General features: G+C 52.8%; 1 protein-coding gene and 1 non-coding gene across 9 annotated transcripts in view; one reads left to right on the forward strand and one right to left on the reverse strand.

The window, feature by feature from the left end:
- The window catches only part of GFRA2 (GDNF family receptor alpha 2), a 249901-nt gene that overhangs the window by 191309 nt on the left and 41445 nt on the right, over window positions 1–17147 (forward strand). For 7 of the 8 annotated variants that reach the window (XM_070375517.1, XM_070375516.1, XM_070375519.1 and 4 more), the window contains 4 exons: window positions 597–737; window positions 2643–2815; window positions 13457–13510; window positions 14209–16666. In XM_070375517.1, coding sequence (XP_070231618.1) covers window positions 597–737; window positions 2643–2815; window positions 13457–13510; window positions 14209–14331 — 491 coding nt within the window. In that variant the 3' untranslated portion in view covers window positions 14332–16666. Of the gene's footprint in view, window positions 1–596; window positions 738–2642; window positions 2816–13456; window positions 13511–14208; window positions 16667–17147 lie in introns of those variants that run through there. The other variant, XM_070375514.1, reaches the window with a different exon arrangement.
- Window positions 4293–4365, reverse strand: TRNAG-UCC (transfer RNA glycine (anticodon UCC)). The gene has a single exon. It is a non-coding gene; the product is annotated as a tRNA-Gly (tRNA).

Genomic DNA, 17147 nt, shown 5'->3' on the forward strand with positions numbered 1-17147 from the left:
ATCTCAGTGGCTCCCGGCTGCCCCTGGCCCAGTTAGGGACTGAAGTCCAGTTCCTCCTTTGCCTGGTTTCAGATAGGAGCTGTGATGGGAGCTGGGGTTTTATCACAAGGGAGGAGCCCCAAGAATCTTAGGCAGCTTCCAAAATAAGAAGGGTGATGTTCATTGTATGACATTCTAGGCTCTGCACTGAGCAGTTTACATGGACTGTCTTATTTAGGGCTCCAGTTTACAGATGGGAAAACTGAGGCTTAGGGAAACTGAGTGACTTGCACATGTTCACCCTGCTGGTCAATGCTGGCACTGGGACATAAACCCGGGAGAGAGCCTTAGTCTCCCTGACTGTTGGTATAGGAGAGAGCCAGGGCCCGTGCTCTGGGTGGGGGCTCCTGAGTATCCCCTCTGCTGTCCTCTATGCCATGACCCCCCTGCCGACCCTCGTGGTTTGGGTTGTGAGCTGTGGTGTATATGTGTTTAGGGGTCAGGTGGAGGGGTGGGGGACGGGTCCCAAGCCTCCTCTATGATGTGCCTGGGGTCTGGGGGCCAGGAGGGAAGGCTTACTGTTCCTCTCTCCTCGGCCTCCCTGTCTCCCTGCCCAGGGTTTGATATAACACCCAACTACGTGGACTCCAGCCCCACGGGCATCGTGGTGTCCCCCTGGTGCAGCTGTCGTGGGAGTGGAAACATGGAGGAAGAGTGTGAGAAGTTTCTGAAGGATTTCACAGAGAACCCATGCCTCCGTGAGTCCGCCCGCATCCACCCCGTCAGGAGCCCTCCCGCCCCTCCTGTCCTGGGGGCCCTGGAACTGTGCCGGGTCCTGCCCTCCTTCCCCCTGCAGTGGCTGGTGGTCCCTGTGGAGCTTCTCCAGTAGGGGGGTTGACTACGCAGACCGTGGGTTTTGCACTCCTGGAGATGCTCCCCGGAGCTGTCCGGAGGCCCCTGGAGGCCTCAATCTTTGTCACATTAAGGCTGAAGGTTTCTAGTCTGTTATCCCGATGGTTTCACCAGGTTCCCTTGGGGACTGCCCTGCGATGAGTTTCTCGGCTTCTTTAACTTCTCCCTTTAAGGATTGATTTCCCCTGGGAATTGGAGTCTTAAGTCATCAAACTCCTACTAATCTGAAGGCCAGAGAGAGAAGTCAGCCACAAGCTCCATCTGCCCGGTCTTCCTAGTCTGACACCCACCTCCCACCCATTGAAAGATCTCCTCCCCCTGTCCCTTCCTCTTTTCTTCCTTCTGTCCATCTGTCCATCCTGCCTTTCTGACAGCACCGGGAGTTTAGAGATGGAAGTCACAGGGCTTGTCATTGAGCAGCTCACCCTCTGAAGGGGGGCACCATTAGAGCATCATGACCATCATAGTACAGGGGGCGCTGTGCTAGGGTGGAGGTCTGCAGAGGGTTCTGCCGGAGCACAAGGTGGGGATGCCCAAGACATCCTGGAGGTAAGGGTCCCTGAAGGCTTCTCGGAAGCTGACCCACAGTGGGGGTTGCTGGGCACTGGTCAGCTGAAGTGGCAGCAAGGGCCTGCTGGTCTGCTCTAGGCAGAGGTGGGTTTTGGGAACCTGTGGACCACTTATCCTTGCCACAGAGTGCGAGGATGCCTGGGGTTACCTGGACAGGTGGAGAGAGTCCTCCTCGTGGAAGGGGGCAAGCAGACTTGAAGGCGTTTGGATCTTAGGGTCCTGCAGGTGGCAGAGGTGGTATGTGGGTTGGTGAAGGGGTGTTGACAGGTGGTGCCGTGGTCAGATCTGATTTCAGAAGGCTCGCTCTCTGCTTCTCGTGTGGAGGGGATGAGGGTAGGGATATGGTTCTCACAGGTGACCCAAAACCGAGTCCACTAGAGGATGTAGCAGGTGCCCCGGGCAGAGGATGGTGCCCACTGACCCAGAGCAGTGTTGGGGTGGGATGGGGAGGAGAGGCCTCTCAGAGGTCAGCTCATGGCCGGCAAGAGGGTGGTTAGGGAAGTGTCCTGGCTGACCGAGGTTTCGGCCTTGGGTGACTTAGTGGAGAAGAGATGGCAGACCTTCAGTGCTGAAAATGTGGCGGGGGGCCAGTGTTCCAGTGGAGGGAGTGGCGCCTAGCCAGGCGGCGACCTGAGGAGCTTGAGGTGCCTCTGGGGCTTGGAGGTGGAGCTTCCTGTAGGTCTTGTGTATACGGTTGGGTACTGGGGACACAATTTTGTCCAAGAGGTCTCAGTAGTTAGTCCTGAGTAAATCAGTCTAACTGACTGACTGAGGGTGGGTGAGGCCACCTGGGGAGGGGGGCTGCATTGGGGACCATTGGCATGCAGTGGGGGGCATGGCCTGCAGCACCGAATGCTGCAGAGAAGACAGCTCACGCCCTGGGCACGGCCTGCTCCTCCCCACCTGGCTCCCCATGCTCCCACTTCTCTCTTCCTCTTCATTCCTCATCCAGTACATCTCCTTCTATTCCAGCTTCCCTCCTGCTCTTTTCTTCTCTGGGTATGAGACCTTGCTAGGTATCTGAAAGGGAGCTTCAGCCAAGTTAGTTCAGACAAGTTCCACCCTGCCCCCAGCTCCAGGCCATCACAGGGAAGGTAGCTGTTGGGATACCTTCAGCTGAGGGGCAGAGTGACGGAGGGGCCCCTGATTTCTCTGTGTCTCCCTGCTCTCTTTCCCCATAGGGAATGCCATCCAGGCCTTTGGCAATGGTACAGATGTGAACCTGTCCCCTAAAAGCCCCCCATTCCAGGCCACACAGGCCCCTCGGGTAGACAAAACGCCTTCGTTGCCAGATGACCTCAGTGATAGCACCAGCCTGGGGACCAGTGTCATCAGTACCTGCACATCTGTCCAGGTGAGGGGCTATAGCTCGGGCACTGTGGATATGGAGCTGGGGCAGGTGGAGGGCTGAGAGAAGAATCTAATGTCAGGGGCAGGGTGGGAGGTTACAGACGGGGGACCAGGGATGGGGCACACAACCTCCTCCCTTTGGGTCAAGATGCAAGAGGCAGAAAGAGCTGGTGGGAGTTAATTTTCCATGATTCACTCGCTGGACATCACCTTACAAGTATTAGACACTTGTTCTATCTCAGGATTGTACTACATACCACAGGGGTGCCAGAGAAATGAGATGGTTAGCGTTCACTTGCCATCTACTGATGACCAGGTACTGTAGACTAGCTAGCGGACTCTACCTATTTCATTGAATTCTCACACAATGAGATGCTGGCATCCTTGTTTTACATACAGAAAGCTAGCCCAGGGGTGTTAGGCCACACCCTCAGGGTCACACAGCTGGTTCAATAGTGGTGGAATAAGATTTCAAACCTACCTCTGACTCCACAACCCATGATGTTCATTTGTTTATCCATCCGTCCATCCATCCAATGGTGTGATGCACACATTTTGGTCGAGATCTTATGTGAGATGCTAAGGAGATATTGGTGAATGAGGCTGACAAAGTCCTGTGTTTTGTGGTCCTTGGGGGTATTGTTGAGGGTCAGACAGTTCAACAAGCACCAGACATGGGGTGTGGTCCGTGCCACAAGAGGGGACCACGTGGATGGCACTGTGGAGACACATCACAGGACTCCCCACTCAGCCTTTGTCTCTGCTGAGCTTCCCTCGTGCCATCATACCATTTGCTATAGTAGAGTCTTTGCCTAGGATGTTGATCTGATTGGAACACCCCCACCGCCCCCCCCCCACATACTCTCTCACACACACTTATATATACTTGGGCACACACTCACACCCTAGAAGAAAGAGTTTAAAAGAAGATCTGGTGCAGAATATCAGGGGAAGCAGAGGAGGGAGGGATTAGCGAGGGCATGGATGGTGGGGCATAAGGGATGTTTCAGGCAGGAGTTGGGGCTGGAATTCCCAAGGAGGGGTGGGTCTGGAGTCCAGTCAATGGGGCTCAGTGTTAGCATGGCTGTGGGGGCAGCAAGAACAAGCCTGGCTGTGTAGGGCAATGAAGATGCAGTCTGAGTGGGGTGGGCTGGTGGGATCACCAGTAGGCACGCTCTATGAAGTTTCATTCTTGCAAGATGAGTAATAAGTCCTGGAGAGCTGGCTGCAGCCATGTGACTGTAGTTGACGTATTGTACTGGGTACTTGAAACTTGCTAAGACTTTAGATGTGCAGACCTTAGGTGTGCTCAGCACAAAAAAGAAATCAAACAAACAAACAAGGTAACGGTAGAGGTGTGAAGTGATGGATGTGATGACTGACTCATGGTGAGTATTTCACAGTACTTATGTGTATTGGGTTGTGCATCTTAAATATATACAACATTTTTTGGCTATGCCTCGAGCGTTGTGAGATCTTAATTCCCTGACTAGGGATTGAACCTGGGCCTCCTGCAGTGGAAGTGCAGAGTCGTAACCACTGGACCATCAGGGAATTTTCAAATATATGCAATTTTTGATGGTCCATATAACCTCAGTAGGGCTTCCTTGGTGGCTCAGTGGTAAAGAATCTGCCTGCAATGCAGGAGCCCCAGGTTTGATCCCTGGGTTGGGAAGATCCCCCGGAGGAAGAAATGGCAACCCACTCCAGTGTTCTTGCCTGGGAAATCCCATAGACAGAGGAGCCTGGTGGGCTGTAGTCCATAGTGTTGCAAAGAGTTGGTCACAACTGAGTGACTAACACTAACACTAATCTCAGTACCCCCAGAGATAAAGAACAGCAGGCTTTTGGAGTCCTGAGATGAGACCTGAGCAGGGATGGGACCCGGAAGTGGCATCCAGGCCCCTTGGGCATCCCCTGCTGGTGCCCGTCCTGGTTGGGAAGCCCACTCCCTCTTCCCTTCCTCGTGGACACCCGACCTCCAAGTGCCCTCAGGCCTGCCCAGCATGGCCCCTCCACGCCCCGCTCCCCTCCATTAGGTCACCCCTCCTGATTGGGGCTGCCGTGTGCACGTCACCCTTGGGCAGCTCCTAATTACCCTGAATATGCTTCAGCGGCTGCTGGCAGGGCTCAGGAGCCGCTCCACAGACGGTCACCAGCTCAATTTCATGCTAGAGCAACGGGCAACTCGGCTGGTGGGGCTGTGCCACCTGTCAGGTGACCAGGCTCTGGTCTGGTCCCCAGGTCCCTCTGGGCACTGCCAGCCTTCCTCTCCAACCCCTCGGGGCTGGCTAACCTGGGAGATGCCCACTCAGGGGGCCGTGGACCCTCCTTAAGCTTCTCAGAGAGTCGCCGCGGGCATGGAAAAGTTCACAGCTGGGATCTCATGTCTGCCGCAGTCCTCTACACGCCTGGTGACTCTGACTCCATTTTCTACCCCTGTTTCCCTCCAGTACTTTGCTGAAACATTGGCTGGTTTCTTTCAGCTCCAGCTTGGGGCTGCAGGCTCACTGTCTGGGGTCTCATCTTACACTTGGTTTGATTACAGGGCGGTTAATGCATGATCTCTATGGAAGACGATGTGCATGAGGAACCTTACCTATATGTTAGCTGTTTTGAATCCCGGCGGTGGGGGAGCTGTCTGGCTGGGGGATCCTCCAGACCTGTCTCCCGTAGACCCCCTTAGGTCTATTGACTAAGTCACTCTGGGAAGGACAGCATGGGCGGCCTTCCCAGGAGAGGGACCCATCCATCACCATCCCTATACCCCCATTTCTTCTCTCAGAAACCAAAAGGGAAGTGCTTTTTTCTTGTTTTTAAATTTTTTGGCATGTGGGATCTTGCCCCACCAAGGATTGAACTCACACCCACTGCAGTGGAAGTGTGGAGTCTTAACCACTGGACTTCCAGGAAGTCCCTCTGATTCTGCTTTAGTCTTTTAAAGACTACTGTTACTACTGGAAGTGCTGGAAGTGCTGAACGAATAAGGCTGCATTTCTGCCCTCAGCTTGGCTAGAGGCTGGTGTGGGTGGTCTGTCCTTCCTCAGCTCTTCTAGCTTGGAGGGGCTCTGTGGTGGCCCTTGGGAATGACTGCAACTCATGGCGACATAAGGGAGTCTCTGATTGAGGGCAGAGATGGGGAGCTGAGCCGGGGAGGGAGGGAGAGGAAAGCTGTGCATCCCAGACACCCCTGGAGAGAGAGGTGAGGTTATTTAACTGTCCTCCTCCTCCTCCTCCACAGGTGGATCCTGGGGGAAGCCTTAGGGACCCTCTTCACTGACTCGAGATGGCAGCCAGCTGGTGACCCTGCATGAGTGATTGGATGTCAGGAGTGAAGGGCTCTCAGAGCTGCTTCCCAAACCTCAAAGGGTGGAAGCCCAGTGAGGACAGTGACTTGTCCCAGCCTCTGCCTTCCGGACAGTTTTCTTCTGGCTGCACTGTGCTGTCACCTTCTCTGTATCTGCTCCCCCAGAGGACTTTCCCACAGTGGGGGCAGGGTCTGGGGACAGAGGAACTCTTGTCCCCATGGCAGGCAGCTGAGCAGAAATGTGGGGGGTTTTAGGTGCCAGAGAGGAGCTGGCAGCTAGGCAGACCCCGAGCTGGCCCTCTGTCTGGGGTCCTTGATACTGTCTAGAGTCTGGCTCTTGTATGTTTCCACTCCTGGCTGTGGTCCCCTCTCCGGGTGGCCCTGCCAGCCTGGTGCTCTCTGGAGCTTGGAGAGAGTGCAGCAGGATCTGCAGAATGGTATCTCCTTCTGTCCCTGCTCTCTCTCTCTCACACACACACATCCCCAGTGTGAATTCCGTCTCTTCTACCCAATGGTCCCTACAGCGGAGAATCCATAGGAGGCTGTTCTACCTCGTGCCCTCATCCAGGGCCCTTTGTTTCTGAAGCCCATGGTGTACCCCCTGGTGTAGGCCCAAGGTCCAGGCTGAGCAAGATGCTGGCCCTTGAACTTGTCAGTCCCTCTGAGTGGAGGGTGTCTCCCTCCCCTCTCTTCAGCTCTCTGCCTTTGAATCCTCCTTGGATGCTGTCCCTTGGGTGGTCTCCTGACTCAGCTCTGGCCAAGCTGCCTTCTCCTTGCTTAGGGCTCCTGTTTGACACCCTCTGGCCCCCATCAGGATGTGTTCTGCTCCCCCAACCAGACAAGCATCCCTGGAGGACAGGAGCTGCATTGCCCCTTTTGTTATTGTTGAGTCACTAAGTTGTATCCAACTCTTTGCCACCATGGGCTGCAGCTAACCAGGCTTCCCTGTCCTTCACCATCTCCCGGAGCTTGCTCAAACTCACGTCCATTGATGCCATCCAACCATCTCATCCTCTGTCACCCTCCTTCTCCTCCTGTCCTCAATCTTTCCCAGCATCAGTCTTTTCCAGTAAGTTGGCTCTTTATACCAGGTAGCCAAAGTATTGGAGCGTCAGCTTCTGCATCAGTCCTTTGAATGAATATTCATGGTTGATCTCCTTTAGGATTGACTGGTTTCATCTCCTTGCTGTCCAAGGGACTCTCAAGAGTCTTCTCCAACACCACAGTTTGAAAGCATCAATTCTTCAATGCTCAGTCTTCTTTATGATCCAACTCTCACATCCATAAATGACTACTGGAAAAATCACCCCCTTGGTAGCCCTTACAATCAAGTGCCTAGCACCTGGCATCAAGCGGATACCCCACACAGGTTGACAAAAAGAGCCCAGGGTCCTGAGCATTCGATTTGTGGGAACTTCCAGCTCTCTGTTCTAGAAAATGGTCTGTTTTGTTGCAGGCAACTCGATTCAGCTTCCCTCCCTCTCATTGGTGCCTTCTGTGTGCTGTGAGGTATGAAGGGGAAGTCTTTCCGTCAAGGGTGCAGGAGGATTGGGTAGCAGGCTGTCCTGTCTGCTGTGATGTGATGGAGCTGCGCCAGGGTGGCACAGTGTGGGCGGGGCACACTGGCAGGGGGTTCCCACTGTCCCTGGACTTGGTTTGTTTCTAGTGTCCTTAGCATTCCCCGTGGGTGGCTCTGGGCCAGTTTGCAGGGCCCCATCAGGTCACCTGGAGTCTCATCTTCCCCAGGGCTGCAGGACCTTAGTAACGGAATTTCTCCTTTGCATTCCTTGTCTCTATCAGCCAGTTTCTGCTCTTACTCTTGCTACTGCCCATGAAATTTGGGGGAATTAAAAATGAGTTGATGGGCTTGCCAAGAGTCCCACCTCCATCTCTCCCTCCTCCTCCCTATTCTCTGGATGATTCTCTTACTGGGCACACAGGCCTATGGCCATCAGAGCATGGGCCCCAGAGGCCCATCAGTGTTTCTATATGCCTATTATGCATATATTTCACCCATCCAAGTACTAACCAGGCCCAACCCTGCTTAGCTTCTGAGATCAGACAAGATAAGGCAGATTCAGGGTGGTATGGCTGTAGACAGTATATTTCTTGTTTACAGACTCGGCCCAATTCAAAGCTTTGAGAGGCTAACATATTTCTTCTTTTCATCTCTTTCTTGTAGTCATTCATTTATTCATCCATCAGTGCCTTCACTCATTTATTGAATATAAATTCACCACATGTCACTCTGTTGCAGACACTGAGGCTGACCAGCCTGTGAGGCCTGTACCTTGGTCCTCATACTAGTGGGAGGGTCAGAGTGCATGCTGGCTCAGAGAATTATGGGGCAGGAAGTGATGGGCACACCAAGGGACACATAAGGCGTTATGGGATCCAGAGGAGGAAGCTGCTTTGGAAGCACAGGACTCATGGAGCAGGTGGACCTTGCTTCTGGGCCAGGAGGAATAGGGAGAATTGATGGATGATGTAGGGATGCAGACACATGGAATGGGGAGGAGTGGGAGAGAAGGGAGCCAAGGCAGGGACTCAGGACAGTGCAGAGCAGCTGAGGAGGGGCTCTGCTGCCGAATCTGGCCTGCTGCCTGTTTGGATAAATCAGGTTTTACGGAACATGGCCCCACCCGGTTGTCACATGTGGTCCATGTGCTGTAGGCAGAGTTGTGTTGGGCTGGACGTGATGGCCGGCAGAGCTTAAAATCGTAATTCTCTGACCCTTTGTAGAAACATCTCCCCCTGACCTTTGAAAGTGAAAGTGAAATTTGCTCAGTCATGTCTGACTCTTTTCGAACCCATGGACTATATAATCCATGGAATTCTCCAGGTCAGAATACTAGAGTGGGTAGCCTTTCCCTTCTCCAGGGGATCTTCCCAACCCAGGGATTGAACCCAGGTCTCCTGCATTGCAGGTGGATTCTTTACCACCTGAGCCACAAGGGAAGCCCAAGAATACCGGAGTGAATAGCCTATCCCTTTTCCAGTGGATCTTCCCAACCTAGGAATCAAACTGGGGTCTCCTGGATTGCAGGCAGATTCTTTACCAACTGAGCTATCATGGAAGCCCCCTGACCTAAAGGAACACAGATCATGAGTTTGTGAGAACACAGAGTTCTGATATGGGAAGGAGGGGTGGCGAGTCAAACCTGATTTGCAGGATGAAGTGGTGATTGTGAAGAGGTTGCTGAAAGCTTTTGAACTGGGATGTCATGATGCGAAGTGTGATTTGGGAAGATAATCTGACAGCAGGTGGAGATTGATTGTCAAGCGAAGGAGACTGGGGAACTGTTAGCAGATCTTTGCGACAGTCAGCGATAGTCGATAGTCATCAATAAGAAAGGAGGGCTTGTATTAGGGAGGTAGCGGGGAGGGGAGGATGAGGAGTTCCTGGGCATGTGTAGGGGAGGCACTGAGGCTAGGGGCACTGAGATTGGAGGCAGGGGGTGGGGTGGGGAGGGTGGAGGCAGGAACAGAAGCAGGAGACAGGATCGGCCAGTTCCAGCCAGAAGTTTTCCCATAGAGGTGGTGGTGGTGACTGCTCAGATTCCATGGACTGTAGCCTGCCAGGCTCCTCTGTCCATGGAATTCTCTAGGCAAGAATACTGGAGTGCCCTCCTCTGGGGGATCTTCCTGACTCAGGGATCAAACCCCGGTCTCCTGCATTGCAGGTGGATTCTTTACCATCCAAGCCACCAGGGAAGCCCTTCCCATAGAGACAACACTACATTTGGTCCCTTGCACCTGGGCCGGACCCACAAGACCCTGGGACTGCCAGATGTGGCTTTGGGAGTGTGGACAGAGGTGGCTAGAAAGATGAGGAAGGCAATAATTTCCTTCCAACTTCCTGGGCAAAGGGCTCTGTGGGAGAAATTTCTAGAAGGATGAACCTTATCTCTGCTGCCATCCTCTTCCCTCCCTGTTGCCAAGATTATCGGCTGAGATGGACATCAAAGGTGGCCTTGGTGGGGTGTGGGCTCAGAGGACAGCCTGCAGTGTGATGAGGGGGCTTGGGGAGGACACAGCCTCTCCCTTCCCCCCCAGTCTTAGCTGAACTGGTATGGAGTTGACTGTGTGGGTGTTTATTTCTCTCATCGGGCTGTGAACAGGGCTGTGACTCATTCATCTTTGGAACCTCCTGTGGGGAACAGTGGGAGAGTTAATGATGAGGGAGGCGGTGAATTTGAGCCTAAGCCTTGGCCATTGGGTAGTGGAACCTCTTTAGCTCTACATCTCCTCCATCCACCACTGGCAGAAAAGGTCGGCTGACCAGCAAACACCTGCACTGTTCTGTGTGCCTAGGACTGAGGATGGGGGGGGTGTCTTGGGCTTGCCCTTGGGGGAGGCTACTGGAACCTTCACGCCTTCACTATCTGCTCTGGGTTTTCTGGAAGTCAGGTGGCAGGGTGTGATCTCCATGGGGCTGGGGCTTCTCCCTGGCTTTGCTTCCAGAGCTGGGGTAGCCACAGTCCACCAGCTAAACCCAGTCTCACCTTGAAGCCCCAGTCCTGGGAGTGTGCTGGATGCAGGCTCCGCTTGGCTCTGAGTCATGCTTGGGGGTTAAGGGGCCTTTAATTTGTCTATGCAGAGGAAGTGGCAGCCCACTCCAGTATTCCTGCTGGGAAGATCCTATGAACAGAGGAGCCTGGCAGGGTACAGTCCATGGGGTCACAAAGAGTCGGACACGACTGAGTGACTGAGCACACACATACACATACTTGGCTTTGCTGTGCCATATGCGTGGTCTCATGTATCTTCACGGTGGGTCAGTGAGGTTTGCTTAACTGTAGATCACTATCTTATAGACGAAGAAGCTGAGGTGCCAGTAGATGAAGGGATTCACCTGGGGTCAGTGGCTGAACCAACTGGAGCCTTGGGCTGTGGTCTCTGGGGCCCTTCCTTCCTTGGATAACAGGGCTCATCCATAGCAGGGACACCAAGGTTTAGGACCCTGCAGTCTAAAAGAGAAAGGCTGGGATGGGTCTCTGAGGACAGCATCTATCAGCTGGATTTTGCAGCACATGAAGGCAGTTCTTGAGGACAGCCAGAGGAAGCCCAGCGTGTCACTGGGCCTCTCAGCACACACTCACTGTGGGCCAAGTCAACCCTGAAGCCTGCCTGGCAGAAGTGCCATTGGCTCAGAAGGGTTTGGGCAAGTTCTGTGGGTGATGGATCCCAGGTGGGTCACTGATGGAGCCTGAGGAGGGTCCTGTCCTGATCTTTATGGGGCCAGTCCTTCCCCACCAAGTCCCTGTGGCCCCACCAGAGACCACACACTGGGTCGGAGTCCTTTGGCCCTGGCCCTGGGAGATGGCGTCCCTTTCTCACAATGACATGGGTCTGAGGAGGGGGTGAAGGGCCCTCTCGTATTCCTTCCCCTTCCCCTCTTTTTCCTCCCCCTCCCCTGCTCCCTCTCCTCCTCCTCTGCTCCCCCCCGTCCGTGGCTGTCAGCTCCCTTTTCCCCCTTCTACTCTCTCCCTCCCTCCCTCTCTGCTCCTTCCCTCCCTTTCTTCCTTGCCCGATGCTCGAATCTCCTTGGACACTTGATCCTGGGCAGTAGAATCCAGTCCCTGGATCCTGTAGAGCCTTTGGGCAGACACCCTTCTGCAGAGTCCCTGGTTGGTGGCTTGGCCGGGCTAGATCTTAGCACTTGCTGCTCCTGGTGCTGTGGTCTTAAACAGGATCTTCCTAGGTCTTGTCCCTGGTTCCACCTCGGCTGTGCTCATTGTCACCATGATCACATCTTCTCCATCAGTAGTGACTCTGCTCTTGGCTGGGGCCTTTGTGTGACAGCTGGGGCCTTGTTTAGCTGACCAGATGCCCTGTAATGTTTAAGGTATTATTAGTACTTCTGGCCAGAAGCAGTGATTTAGGCATAATTTCTTGGGCTTTCCAGTTGCTTCTGGTGGCCAGAGCCAATGGCCAGGATAGAATCATCACACCCCCCAGCTGGTTCCCATGGATCACTATTACGATAATGGCAACAAAAGGCTGATTTCATGCACACCCTCTGGTTCTTATTCCTCACCTGGACCACAGAGCTCCCAGGTACCAGACATCTGTTTCAGAGGAATGGCTAACACCTGACACCATGGCCAGATGTCTGCCTAACCGGCCCCAGTGGCAGACATCACTAATCAATCACAGCTGTCTTCCCCATGAGCCCAGTGAGAGGACTCATGATCTTTCTGGAGCTGGCACTCAGGTGTCAGTTCTGATCTGCAGCATTCATTCATTCATTCTCATCTATTCATTCACAGACTTGTTAATGAATGACAGTTAACAAATGTTAATGAGTACAGTAAGTCCCCTACATACGAACCTTCAGGTATCAAACTTTCAAAAATGTGAATGTGTGTTCATATGTCTAGTCATGTAAGGTGTAAGTGAAATTGCAGCTTGCTGTCCATCTCCTATTGCTGCTGATCCTTCATTTCTACCATCTCCCATCTCCTCACCCTTCTGCAGGCAGTAACTCTTCTTGCCTATTTGCTCAGTCCCTGCCCCTGTATGCCAGCTCTTGTACTATATTACTGTACTTTTCAAGGTGCTGAACTGTGAGATTAAAAATGTTTATTTTGTGTTTGCTTGTTTTTATGTATTATTTGTATGAAAAGTATAAACCTATTACAGTACAGTACTGTATGACCGACTCATTGGAAAAGACCCTAATACTGGGAAAGATGGAAGGCAAAAGGAGAAGGGATGAGATGGTTAGATAGCGTCACTGACTCAATGAACATGAATCTAAGAAAACTCTGGGAGACAGTGAAGGACAAAGGAGTCTGTGTGCTACAGTCCATGGGATTGCAAAGACTCAGTCACAACTTTGCAACTGAAGAATAACAACAACCGCATAGCCGAGTTTGTTGGGTACCTAGGCAAACATTGTTGGACTTAATGAACAAATTGGATTTAGAAACGTGTTCTCAGAATGGAACTTGTTTGTATGTAGGGTACTTACTGTGTAATGTTTATTGAGCAGCTGTTATGCAAGGAAGAAAAGTATGGTCCTTGCCTCGTCAAGTGGAGCTCTGAATGTGGTAGTCAAACCTGGGAGCACCTTATCACTCTATGATGCTGTCAGTTGGAGGGCAGAGTTAGAGCTCTCTTCTTCAGGAGCCCAGAGGAGACAGGACTTAATCACTGTGGGTATCAGAGGAGGGCACAGGTCCCTGTGTTGCCAGTGCTCTTTCTGTGTACCCTGCGATGCCAGCAGTGGATGGCACAGCTGTGAAACGTGGGATCCCATCTGAATCTGGGGACAAAGCCTGGCCAGAGACCCAGCCATGTGACCCACCCTTACTAGTGCCTTCTTTCCCACAGGATCAGGGGCTGAAGGCCAATAACTCCAAAGAGTTAAGCATGTGCTTCACAGAGGTGAGTGAGGGGCAGAGTGGGGGTGGGTGCAGGGGCTGAGCGGGGAGGGGAGTTGTTTTCTAGGCAAGGCTTGGACTTGGAGCCCCCAGATTCCATAACACAGGCTGGGCTAGCTCAGCTGCCAGGCTGCCTGAACCGGGGTGGGCGCTCACTCTGTGCGGGGTGAGGATGGGTGGGTGCAGAAGTTACTGCCAGGGCCTTTCCTTGTCTCTTGGGGGAGATGCTCAGGCTGCTCTGAGGCGAGATCCTGGCAAGCCCTCCTGACTCTATAGACATGTGCACCCAGCGGCCTGCTCTGTGCTGGTTCTGGGACACTCCGCAGAGGTGGAGAGATGGAAAAGGACCTGGGCCCTTCCTTGAGGGAGACCCAGCACAGGACTATATCTATGTGCTGCTAAGTTCCTTCACTCGTGTCCGACTTTTGGTGACCCCTTGGGCTGTAACCCGCCTGGCTCCTCTGTCCATGGGATTTCCCTTGCAAGAATACTGCCGTGGGTTGCCATTTCCTTCCCATTCAGGGTCTTCTGCGGGGACCCTAACCCTAACCCTTCTCCAGGGGATCTTCCTCATCCAGGGATTGAACCTGGGTCTCCCTCATTGCAGACAGATTCTTTACTATCTGAGCCGCCAGGGAAGCCCAGCCCTACTGACTCATTTGTCTTTTTCTCTGCTTCTCTCTCTCTTCTGCTTGGCCACAGCTCACAACCAATATCATCCCAGGGAGTAAAAGGGTGATCAAACCTAACTCAGGCCCCCGCAGAGCCAGACCGTCGGCTGCCTTGACTGCTGCATCCTTCTTGATGCTGAAGCTGGCCTTGTAGGCTCTGGGGATCCCATCGGGAGATTTCTGAAAGCTACACGGATGAGAACACCCGCCTGACAAAATGGAAACACACACAGACACACACACACACACACACACACACACTTTGCAAAAAAAAAAAAAGATGTTTTTTTCCCACTTTGTCTCTGAACCTGTCTCCTCCCAGGTTTCTTCTTTGGAGAAGTTTTTCTAAACCAAACAGACAAGCAGGCGGGCAGCCTGAGAGCTGGCCCAGAGGCCCCCTAGCCGGGGAAACCCCACGTCGAGGAGGGCACATGGCAGGTCTAGAGATACCCTTCACTTTTCTCTGGGGGTTTTCCTCTCTGGACCTTGCTGACATGAGACCAGACGACACCCCTACTGCCCAGAGACATGGGCGGGGCCATGATGGCTGCTGTTCTTCTCAAGCTCCCCAGTAAGGGGACCTGCTGGGGACTGGCAGGGGGCGTCAGGCATCAGGGCAGCAAGGCTGGCCCCTGGGGGTCCAGTTGGGCACCGTCAGCACCTCTACTTGGCTTCCAGGATGGAGTTTATTTCGCCTCCCTGCTCTGAGGGCTGGATCTGACCTGTGGACGGGTGTGGTGCTCTCCCCTTGATCCCCACTGTAGCATGGGGGGGGGAGGGCTGGGCAGCTCTGGTGGGGCTTGTGGAGCCCAACCTGCCTGGGAGACCCTGCTGGGGGTTGGGAGCAAAACTTGGGAACACCTCAAGGTGGCTTCTTCCTCCTTGGTGGCAAAGAACCTCCTTTGAAATCAGAGAGAAATGATTCCTTGTCCACTCCCTTGGTTTCTTGTGGGTCCCTTTGGTGGGTCTCCCTTTGGAGGGAGGGGCCAGGCACTGAGACTGAGGAGACCACCATGGGCCGTCTCCCGGCACCACGCTCTGGTCTCTGCGACTTCCTCCATCACTCTCCTCCCTGCCTCACTCGCCCACCTTCTCTCTTCTCATTTCTGAGACAAATGCCCACTGCCCACTGTATGTACATAATGCAGCTCCTTTCTCAACATATATGTATATACACATCCGTATACATATATCGTGTGGTTCCCTCTCCTTTCCTTTTTTTAAGAACCTATGGAAATAATACTGTAACAGATGAGCGAAAATGTATTATTGTAAAATTTATTTTTTTTAATAATGTTGTCTATAACGGGGGAAGAAAAGGAGGTGGGCTCCCTGTGTTTCTGCCCCAGTCGGGCTGACGGGGTTGTGGAGGGGAGTTCCTGATTGGTATCACGCGTAGCCAAGGCTCCAATAAACGTACTAGGAAGCAATCTGCCTTCTGCTTCACTCTGGATGTGCTGCCTTCCCTGGTTTGTTCTTGGCCCAGTGCCAACGTCTCCGTTGCTCTCCTGGGGAGCCCTGGGAGAATGTGAGTGTCCACGTGTACACACGTGTGTCTGTCCATTGTGTGTCCTCGGGGCAGGTACTGGGGCTCTGCATGGAGACAATTTTACTTTCCCTGGGTCTGAGTTCCTGGTTGTGCTGAGCCTACTGGTTCATTCACCTGTCATCTCCTCCCTCCCGTCCCGAACAGGCCAATGCCTGCTGGCCCCAAACTGGAAGAGAATGGAAGTAGCCGTGGGGATGGACGATGGCAGACAGCCTGATATCACTTCTTGTGGATGTTTTTGTTTTAAGGATGCCTGCTTGGCCCTGTGAGGTGGCACAGTTGGTCTTCCTGTGGGGACTCCTGTTTTTTTCACGTGGTTGTGAAGGCAGGAACCTGGCCTCCTGGGTCCCAGCCTCTGATGGAGGGGCGGTGAGCCAGCCTGCCCTCTTCCCCAGCCACCGCTAGCCTTCCTGTGGGTAGAGCAAGGTGGAATGGCCCTTCAGTTGGGAATCCATGTTCTTTGCAAACAGCAAAGACTGCTTTACTTAGAAGCCTTTGGGAAGGTGGCCCACAGAGTGGGCGGGGGGTGGGGGACCCAAGAAATTTTGGGCAGGAACCAAAAGACATTTGAAAGGACAGAAAGCAGAATCTACAAGGTCAGAGTGCTGACCCCTTTGTGATGAATGACAACAACCATCATCCAACTGGCTGAACTGGGGCCCTGCGCCTATCTCCTGCCCCCCCACCCCCCTTGGGTGTCACATTGTTCAGTCGCTAAGTCAGGTCCAACTCTTTGCAACTCCATGGACTGCAGTATCCCAGGCTTCCCTGTTCTTCACTCTGGCATCCTTAATGGGAGATAAGCCCTTGCCTTGCATCATGGGGAGAGATGATTTCCCCAAAGGAAATAGAGGTGCCTTTATGAAGGAGGAATAGAGGCTGGAGAGCTTTACTATGACTTAAAACATCTCCCCATTCAGGTATCCCATAGCTAAAATTTTACCATTAAACATTCATTCCTTTGGCTGAGACAATTCCTGTTCTCCATGACCCTCTAAAAATATGTAAATAAAACTGTGAAGAATAAAGTTTTACTATCTTAATGCTAATTAGTTTAATGATTTGAATGGATCTTAGTAACATTAAGACATTTGAGCCTAGACATTGAGATTAAGCTTGGGGGGCAGAGATGGGAAGAGAAGCAGGAAAGATCAAAGCAAGATTGGTAGGGGCCACCACCAGAGAGTCAGAATTACTCTAGGGTTCTTTTGGGGAGTCAAACACATGATGTATAGGCCCACTGTGCCTTTACTCCAGAGTCAGCAAAGTCTATAAAATAAGGATTTTTTTTTTTGTTGTTTTGGGTCACTAGTCTCATGGGGATTCCTGATCTGGGGCATGCGTCCATTTAGAAGCCTATTTTATTCTGTTTTCTAGGGTCTAGTGTGTTGTACAGCCTGAAACTCTATAAAGATGCTTCT

This window comes from Bos mutus, chromosome 8, assembly GCF_027580195.1.
Source record: "Bos mutus isolate GX-2022 chromosome 8, NWIPB_WYAK_1.1, whole genome shotgun sequence".
Taxonomy (NCBI): Eukaryota; Metazoa; Chordata; class Mammalia; order Artiodactyla; family Bovidae; genus Bos; species Bos mutus.